Source organism: Mastigoproctus giganteus, chromosome 12, assembly GCF_048544385.1.
Source record: "Mastigoproctus giganteus isolate SK-2022 chromosome 12, ASM4854438v1, whole genome shotgun sequence".
NCBI classification, from domain to species: domain Eukaryota; kingdom Metazoa; phylum Arthropoda; class Arachnida; order Uropygi; family Thelyphonidae; genus Mastigoproctus; species Mastigoproctus giganteus.
In genome coordinates, this window is record NC_143586.1 from 96,770,385 (window position 1) to 96,780,378 (window position 9,994).

At 36.5% G+C, this 9,994-nt stretch overlaps 1 protein-coding gene across 1 annotated transcript in view; it reads right to left on the reverse strand.

The window, feature by feature from the left end:
• The window catches only part of LOC150077289 (putative inactive 1-aminocyclopropane-1-carboxylate synthase-like protein 2), a 268,091-nt gene extending 258,749 nt beyond the window's left edge, over nucleotides 1-9,342 (reverse strand). The window contains exons 1-2 of the mRNA XM_090386134.1: nucleotides 8,760-9,342; nucleotides 1,035-1,165 (exon numbers count right to left, since the gene is read on the reverse strand). Of these exons, the coding sequence (XP_090242260.1) occupies nucleotides 1,035-1,165; nucleotides 8,760-8,772 (144 nt within the window). The 5' untranslated portion in view covers nucleotides 8,773-9,342. The remainder of the gene's footprint in view (nucleotides 1-1,034; nucleotides 1,166-8,759) is intronic.
• Between the last annotated feature and the right edge of the window lie 652 nt (nucleotides 9,343-9,994).

Below are 9,994 nucleotides of genomic sequence, written 5' to 3' on the forward strand. Positions count from 1 at the left end.
CCAAGAAAAATTCTATCTCACAAGTCTTGAACAGTCTCTCCATGGCTGAATTGATTGATAAGATTCTCAGCATGTACTACCTCCTATCATGTCTGGACAGAATTGTGGACACTTTCAAATTTAATCCTCACTTACGACTTTTACTCATATTAAGAGTAGGAGATCTGAGGAATTTTTTCCAAAAATTCCTCAGATCTCCTACACTTACTATCATTAATGTCAACATGTACAACAATATCACCTTTTGGGCCCTTAAAAGATAATATCTGCTTTACAACATCATCTCTTTTGCCCCAGGCAGACATCCCTGGTTCTATTTCACCTATCGTTTTGCACAATAATATCCAGAGAAGTACTTCGTCAAAAAAGTCCAAAATTGTAAAATGTGTCTGAGAATTTCCCATTCTCTTGAAACTAATAAAATTTTAATCTTGGAGTCCCTTGTGGAATTAAACCACTGTCTTCTATTTTTTCCAACAGATAACATCCTTCCACAAATGAGGCTTCCAGACCTGTATGGAGTACTCAAGGGTTGTTTTTATGTCAATTTTAACTCAATCAGGATTAAAAATCAAGAAAAAAATTTTCCAAACCAATTACTTTTTTTTTTTTTTTTTTTATTGTAGTTGTTGGCGCATCAGCTTCTGTGGCCATAATGCACCTCCCAAGGTTTTTGCAGTACTCTGATCCAAGCCCGAGGCGGGATTCGAACCCGCGACCTTTAGGTTGCCAGGCAGGCACTTTACCCACCCGGCTAGCCCAGTCAAATATGCTCTCACTCAAAGAGCAATAAAAGGCATAATTTGACTATAGTAACCCTTGTGGCAATAAAACCCATTCCAACATTAACAGCTTAAATAAGTGAAAACATATTTAACAGTAACATTTTACTAGTTCATTTTCTTGTCTTGTCTTTGTTTTAATGTGTAAGCCCCTCCTAACTGCTGGGATATTTAAATGAAGTTACAAATAGTTTCCGTGAAAAATAACAGAAATCAAAATACCAACTAAATTAAATAATGTTTATTACTTACAGTGGGATTGGTATCGGGATCATATGAACTAGAGCCACACAATTTAAGATACTTGATTAGAAAATCTTCCCATCCAAGTAATGACTGGGCTCTAAGAGATATTTTATCCAATTTCACATGTTTTAGAGATTCTATGAAATAAAATAAAGCTTTCCACATTATAATCTTATAAAAAAGCAATTTCCTCATTATAATCACATAGAAAAAGCAATTACTGCAAAAACATCAAATGAGTAAACTTAAAATTCTATTTAATTATAATTCCTTCAGCTTCTGATATATTCTTAATATCGATATCTATTTTATATCTCTATCATAATCTACAAATCATATGAGGTGTGGCAATAAATTTCTGGGACTGGTGCTGCAGTGATCATGTTTGCTGAGTTTAAAAATAAACAGAAGTTGGTATGTTACAGTTCAAGCTTCCTCCAATAGATGAAGGTATGGAGAGTGTCCGGTAGGCTGACAGGTTGCAAGTAACAATCAGTTTCGTTAGTAGCATTAATGTTCTGTCACAATTTGCAATGGAGCAACAAATGAATATCAAATTTTGCTTTCAACTGGAAAAAATTTATGACAATGTTAAAAACTGTTTAAGCTGATGAAATTTTCAGTCATACTAGAGTGCAGGAATGTTATAAGCAGTTCAAAAATGAATATGAGTATGTTTGCAATGATCCAAGAAGTGCGCATTTGTTAACCTCTCAAAATGAGGACAGAGTTGAAAAAGTTGAGGAATGTAGAAAGCGATCATTGTTTGACCTTTAGATTGATGGCTGGTAAGTTGGATATGAATAGTGAGACGATTCCTCAAATTCTGCATGAAGATTTAGGGAAAGGAAGGTCTGTGCAAAATTTGTTACACAACCTCATGGATGATCAGAAGCAATGAAAAGTGTCATCATGCAAAGACTTCATCCAGACTTGTCAAGATAATCCTAATTTCCTCAACTGTATTGTCACTAGTGATGAGTACTGAGTGTTTCAGTACAACCCAGAGACAAAGCATCAGAACATGCAGTGGACTTAAAATCATGAGCAAGGCTCAAAAAGTTTCGTTTACAGAAGTGAAAGCATCGAGATGATGCTGATCATGTTTTTCAACAAACATGGTGTGATTCACAAGAATTTTTACCTGAAGGGGAGCAAGTCAATGCTCTGTTCTACATACAGGTGGTTCAGAGACAACTTAAGCACATTTCCCGTGTGAGGTCACAATTTCAAGGTAAGGTCAACTGGTTCTTACTGTACAACAATGCCTTCACCCATTCTGCACTTGCAAAGACATTTCTGACGAAACATGGCAATGTCAACCATCCACTATTCTCCTGATCTAGCACCAGCAGACTCTTTCCCAAGGTGAAAACTGCCCTCAAAGGAAAGAGAATTAAGGATGTTGAGGATATAAAGAAAAATGTGACTGCCAAATTGAACAGCTCTTTGGACACCTGTGCCGACTCTTTTCAGAAACTGGTAATAAGTAACAAATGGTAATAAGTGCATTAAATCAGGTGGTGACTTAAATAAAAGTAAAACATTTTTTAGCTCCTTCACTTTGCATTCTTTTTATTGCACCAGTCTGGGAACTTTACTGCCATACCTCATATAATAACTGTGAAAAATATTGTCTTCCACAGAAAATTACTAACATGGATAAGTGACTGAGTTTACATGCTTATAAACCTTGGTACTATGAAAACAGTCCTATAAAGAAAGAAAACTTAACAAAATTTATTATCACAAGTAGTCTTATTAAAAATCATATGAACACCATGTTATTAACAAAAATTTAATCATGGCAATGAACTGGCAAAGCAATAAGGAACAGAACAGTGGGGGGGGAAGACATTCAAAATTAGATATGTGAGCTATTTTTCAAAGCAACAGTAAAGGCATGCAAACATTGTATAAAACATAACTAGATGCAAAGCCATGATGGATATAAATCATGCTTGCCATGATGGATATAAACAGTTTTAAATTCTTGCAAACACCACTTTTTGATCATTATTAAAAACAGTCCTACTTGCCTTCTATTATAAGGCAAGCATGTCTTACCTTAACAGATCTCAATCACACAAGTTATGTCCAAAATGATGCTTTTTATGTGATTTGTGCAAGTTGTTTATGTGATTTGTGCAAGACACAATTTCACACAAAAATGAATAACTATGGAAATTCACTTTTTGTTTTGTTTTTTTAATTTAGTTAGCTCAAATCTATAGAGAAGTTATGCAAATTTTGGTAACTCTATAGTTGTTTGTTTTATTACAGACCCTACATCAATAGAGGTAAGTGTGACCAAAGACAAAGTGAAGTACTGATCATCATCCATTTTCTGTTTCTCTGAGGAAAACATAAAAATAAGGCATGAGGAAATGAGTACAGTATACAGGTAGGATTACCCATCCTATACTATTGTTGAAGAATGGTATAGGCAGCTGAAGTGGTAACACATCAGTGATCATTATTCAGAAATTCCAGGCCATGCAACAACTGCTGTCATGGAGGAGAATGTAAAATGGATGTATTGGTTATGAAAGACCGCCATTAAAAAAGTGGCTTGTTAAGTCTGAGTAGGTTCTGTGGAAAACATCAAGAAAAAACATCATCATATGCCTCTACTAATGCTAATGCTAAAACCACGAGCATATGCATAATATCTCTACCTGATGGATCCCTTGACTGCTGTCATCTTTGCAGAAAATGTAAAAGCAAAACTGTGCAACAATGACCAGAATTTCTTTTCCTATGACCAATGGATAAGACCCAAATTCATTATTTTGACCATGAAAATGAAAAATAAAAGTGAACACAAAATCAATAATGTTCAAACAGCAGAATGTTCTCAATCACTGATCACAAAGAAAAGAGTGTGGACATCTGCTAAAAATATGATGCTGTTGATTTTCTGGACAATGCCATCAGCAGGGCATATTAGTGCAATATTGCTATTTCTGCAAGAAAAAAAGAAAAAGACCTAAAACAAATCATGAATGGATAAGTTCAATATATTGGGGGGGAAGGCAACAATTGAGGAAATGTGGCAAGGAATGCATAAGAAAGGTGTGCTGTTGCTCCAGGACAATTCACTTGCTGCTACACAAACAGTAAGTCAATGTAGCTTTGAACTTTTGTCACATCTGCCGTAAGAGTCTGACACTCCCCCTTTACATTTCTTCTTCTACTCCTGAATTCCTTTTTTGTATGGCAAGACTTTTCCTGATGACAATGCCATGCCTTCTGAGACTAAGTCATGGTTTCAACGACAACTAGATGTTCTACAAAAATGGGATTGAAAACTGTATCCATTTGTGGAGAGATAAATCACTTTGGCTTGTAGCTATGTAAAAAAAAAAAAAAAATGTGCCCACTTTCAATTTTCAATCACCAGAAATGTAGATTTACTAAGCCACACTTGTACTACGTTAATCTTCTTCCATTTGCTATAGATATGAGATTTGTAACTAAAATTCAGAGTGAAGAGAAAACATTTATTATGATGATTCAAAATTAGCTGTCACCACATATATAAAAGTAGCAGTAGTAATAGAAGCATGTGATGCAAGAAAGCAAGAGTATGAGCTTATGTAGCATCTGCCTAAAAAAAACACAATTTCACATACCCATTCCCTCTAAAAAGTTTGTCCAGTTCGTCCTTGATTTATTTAAGCTTTCAACTTCCACAACAATAGATGGAAGTTTGTTACAGCAATTAATCACCCGTGGCTAAAGGCAAATTTCCACACAGCTATTCTACAACTGTCTTTCTTCAATTTGAATTTATGCTCCCTCAGGTTTGTAATCTGAGCAATCGGAAGAATCCATCAGAGGAATTCAGCGTACTCAACCCATTCAAGGCCTTATACACCTCAATCAGATCACTTCACAGGTGCCTAGTCTCCAGGTGCTTCCGTAGCCAGGTGGGCAGGAGCAGCAGTGCGTAGCACACGCTTCTTGATTAGACCGGGATTCGAGCCCGTGCCCACCAAATACATAGGATGCGGAAAGGTCAGGGAATGACCACCGCATATCCCTGGAGCAATATGGCCTTAGTTGCTAATGCTCATAAAAACCAAATAACAAACAACAACAAACCTAGTCTCCAGCCAATCCAATTTGCAGAACTTTAGCCTTTCTTGGTAAGAAAGGCTAAAGTTTTACCCCTTCAATCCCCTCACCAATCTTGTTGCCCTTCTCTTTAGACACTCAAGCAACTCTACATCCTTCTGAAAATGAGGCCACTGGACCTGTACGCAGTACTCAAGATGTGGCCTAACCATTGCCTTATACAGAGGGATAATCACTTCCTTTTTCCTGCTAGCAAAATTCCTGTATATATCATTGACAATACCCCATGACCTGCTCTGGCAGCCTGTCTGCATTGCCCAGAAAACTTCATATCTGACTGCACAATCACTCCCAGGTCTTTTTCATTTTCTACCACACTAAGTGTAGTACTACACAGTTGGTATGCTCCTCTGGGGTTACTTCTACCCATTATGCAATACTTTGCATTTGTCAATTTTAAACTTCTCAGCCCATCTGCCCAAATTTTCTAGATCCTGTTGCAGTAGCACACAGCCATTACTAACCCTGCCTATCTTGGTAATCCGCAAACTTCGACACTAAGCCTGATATATAGCTTCTTCAATATCATTAATAAATATACAAAACAACAGTGGGCCCAACGCCGAACCCTGTGGAACTCCACTAATAACATTAGTCCATGAAGAGCAGCATCCATTGATTACCACTCTGTCTTCTCCCACTCAACCACCCTTTTATCCATTGTAGCAACTTACCCTTAATACCATACTGCTCCAATTTGTAACTGTAATCTTCCATGTGCAACAGTGTCAGAAGCCTTTCTAAGATCCAAATATATGATATCAAAATTACTTTTTGCATCTAGTTCCTTTGTAACCACATCATCATATCCAATCAAATTTGTTAGACAAGACTTTCCCTTAACAAAGCCATGCAGTCTTGTGTAGATGATCCTGCAATGCATCTTTAACCCGTGACTCCATTATTTTACTGGAAAAGAAGTTAAACTAACTGGCCTGTAATTATTCTTGTCACCCTTAGATCCTCCCCCTTTGTGAACTGAGGATACATTTGCACATCTCCAGTCTAGTCCATGGGGACTTCCCCTGAGTCCTAGGATGTTCTCATAATTATGGCTAAGGGTTTACTTAGTTCCTTTGCCACCTCCTTTAATATAAATGGATAGATCCCATCAACCCCAGGTGCCTTTTATAGGTTTAACTTCAATAATTTCTCCTCCACTTTGCTCTCAGTTATTACAAAATCATTAAGCACCCTGTTACAGATCTCTAAAATATTTCAGTTCTGAAAATGAACTACTGAATATCTTTATAAATAATAGAGGACTAGAAATGTTTTTGAGTTTAGCTAATTGTGTCCTGCAGTAATTCATATATTCTGATTTCAAAAATAACATCCATTTTTCTCTATCGCACTCAGTTTTTATATATATATATATATATATATATATATATATATAAATCTTTTTTTGTTTCCCAAATAAAATGCACAAATATGAAAATATGCATTATTACATGATTGGAAACCACTAGTTATTTATTGACTTTTCTACTGTGAATGTGTAAACAGAAAATCTGAAGGTCTGAGAATACCATGTACAATAAAAAACTGGTATACAGTTGGTGCCAGACTGCCTGTAAGCACAATTCTCAATGTCAATGTCTATTACTGTAACAGTGCAGCATGCCATCAAGAGCTGTGTAAGTAAATCTGACACACTTTACTATGTTTTTGGTAGCTCTGCTGTTAAAAAAAAAAAAATAAAAAAAAAATTACAGATTTGTTAAAATATTGTATTTTCAGATGAAACTTGTTAACCAAGATGCTATTCCAATGGTCTGATGTGAACTGAGAAGCCGAGATGACTGCTCTCTTTGCTTATCTAAAGTGCAATTCTATATCACTAAAAATAAAAGGGCATTTCATATACAAATCTGCTATAAGACTCATCCTAGGTGGACATAATTTGCTTATACTTTCGTGACCAAAAACTATCAGTATAATTTCATCACTGGATTCCAAATGTAACAGTGATTGTTCCTAGCATGAAAATATAGCAAATCCCAACAATTACTAGAAAATCAGCTAAATAATTATAGTAAACGATCTGGATCTTCCAAAATCTTCTGCAAAGATTTTGGGATCAAGATTTCCGGATGGAAAAAAAAGGAAGACTTGTCCTCTTTTTGCCAAATGCCTAGTAACCCTATTTAAAATGATGTAAGCACAGTGACGGATTTAGCACTTGAGAGGCCCTAGGCGCAATTCAATTTTGAGGCCCCCCTCCAAATATTTTCGGTACCACTACAGTGTGCATTCTACCTGCACATTTTTACTATAGCATGCGCTCTAGATTTGGTGTTGCAGTTTTAATCATTTTGGTTGAGCAATTCTTTCATAATATTTTAACTAATGTTTAAATGAAAAAATGACACAACTACCATCCCTCCCAAATCTAACATTAATACATAAAATTAATACATAAAATCTAGCATTAATGATAATATGTATTCTACTTCAGATTCACTTAGTTTGCATAGATATTTCATATAATATGTGGGGATATTCGCATAAGAGTTCTCATATTAAATTATAGTTTTATTCAGTAACGGTAATAAAGATGAGTGTAAAAATTTAAAATTAAACAATTTTATTTTATTTTTCAAGACCTGAGATTTGAGGCCCCCTCGATTTAAGAGGCACCAGGCGCGCCTGTGCGGAAATCCGCCACTGTGTACACATCAGAAAGTTAACAATGTGGGCAGAGTCATCTTTCTGTGTGGACCCATCCAGTACATGCCTGGGGGGCCCTTGATTATAAGATGGTGCCAAAAATAAGTACTGCAGCTGACAGTTTTATGGAAACCTCTGTATATACACACACAGCCTGACAAAGCTGGGCAGTGGTCATTGGGCAAGTGCAGTAATACAGTCATTTGATTTTTACTGTGGTTCAAGCCCAGATGGCTGCTGCTATATTGGTCAATGAAAAAGTCTGAAATATGTGTTCATGAGGGAAAATAAAACAGGAACAGAACATGAATTTCAATGTCTATTAATATTATTAGAAATAATAATACTCCAATGAAAATTTTAAAAAAATGCATACACAATGCAGTAGGGAGCTCTTTACAAACGAAGTTACAAATAACAGTCATATAAAAAAGGGAACCCATAGAGTTTCCAAGTGCCAGAGACCTCCAATGTGATAAAGTTTGTTGAATGAGTATTGTTTGTCTGTGGGGGGAGGGGGCATCGGGCGTCAAACGTGTGTGTGTGTCAGGTGACCATAGTAACTCTTCCCCCCCCCCTCTAAAACAAAAAATGGCTGATTCCAGATTACAGGTCATGTTGTCACCGCGTTGCGGGCATGGCCAAATTCGGGATGGATTCAAGCAAAAGAAGTGCGAGTTGTTTTTTTTTTTTTTTTTTTTTAACTCTTTAGATTTCCATATTTGGCTAGTGAAAAAAGATTATGTTAGTTTACGACAGTAATCTGGATGGATTCGAAAGAAGCAAAAGAAGCCACTTCCTCCGGAGATGTACCCATAATCTGGAGAATAACAAAAACTAAATAAATAAAATAATAATAAAGAATGGAGTGGCGAACAATGTGCTCAATGAAGCTATTATGTACGCAACACAACTTACCGTAAATTTCCATGGCATCAAATTGTTTTGTTGCCTTGTATGATGGCTTTTAATTCCCTACTATTTTCTAATAACATTTAATTAATGAAAAAAAAAATACATTTATGAATGTCGCTTACAAAATGTGATAATAAAAGTTCCCTTCGTTATTATTACAGCCTGGATTTTGACGCAAAGTTTGTACCGATCCTCTACTTCCTACCTAAGTTTCCCTTATAATAAGCGTATAATGTGGGAAGGATAAAACACAATACAGTACTTGTTTTTTTTCCAATAAGCGCAAAACAAAACAAAAAAAACGAAAATTTTCATGTGTTACTACATGCATAAGTATGTTCCTGCCCAATAACCAATCAGAACACAACCCATTGCCTAAGCAGCATTTGCCACGTTCGCTTTATTCTACCCTCCTTCATATTAACCAAACATAATGCAACACTAATCTATGACGCAGTCGCAATTTGCACAATAATAAAAGTTTTGATAGTTGCGGTTTTAACTTCATCTTCATTACAAGATGATGAAATTGAACATTGAGAAACTAAAATTCCCAGCAGACCAGTATTTCTGATGACTCGCGTTACACAGAACTTTTTGCATTCCCGTTTTTACCGTGGGCGGAAAACGTGCTTTATTTTATTTTTCATTTTGCAATTGAATATCAATACTTTACGATAAACAAGTGGTTGTTGTTGTTGTTGTTGTTATTTGGTTTTTAGGAGCATTAGCAACTAAGGCCATATTGCTCCGGGATATGCGGTGGTCATTCCCTGAATGACCTTTCCGCATCCTCCGTATTTGGTGGTGACGGGCTCGAACCCCGGTCTAATCAAGAAGCGTGTGCTACGCACTGCTGCTCCTTCCCACCTGGCTACGGAGGCGCCTAAACAAGTGGTTCCGAGTATTTTGTCGCTTAAATCACATATGAAATTAAAAGACGCCTATCCAGGCACATCTAAATAGTGATTGCCATTGAACTCAATGCAGTTTTTCCTAATCTCGAGGAACCTTTGAGAAGGCTCGCCGCACAGCAGTTTGTTAGAGCAGTGCTATTCATAGTGTGTTCCGGTGCCGGTCCGCGACGGATTGGATATTCGTCGGGAATATTAACTTGTCTGCGACGATTCGTCCATGACCGTTCCGCGACGATTTGTATTTTACAAAAGTATCGGTCCGCGACGGATTGGAATTAAAAGAAACTGTTCCTTCACCACAGATAGTTTGAAAAGCACTGT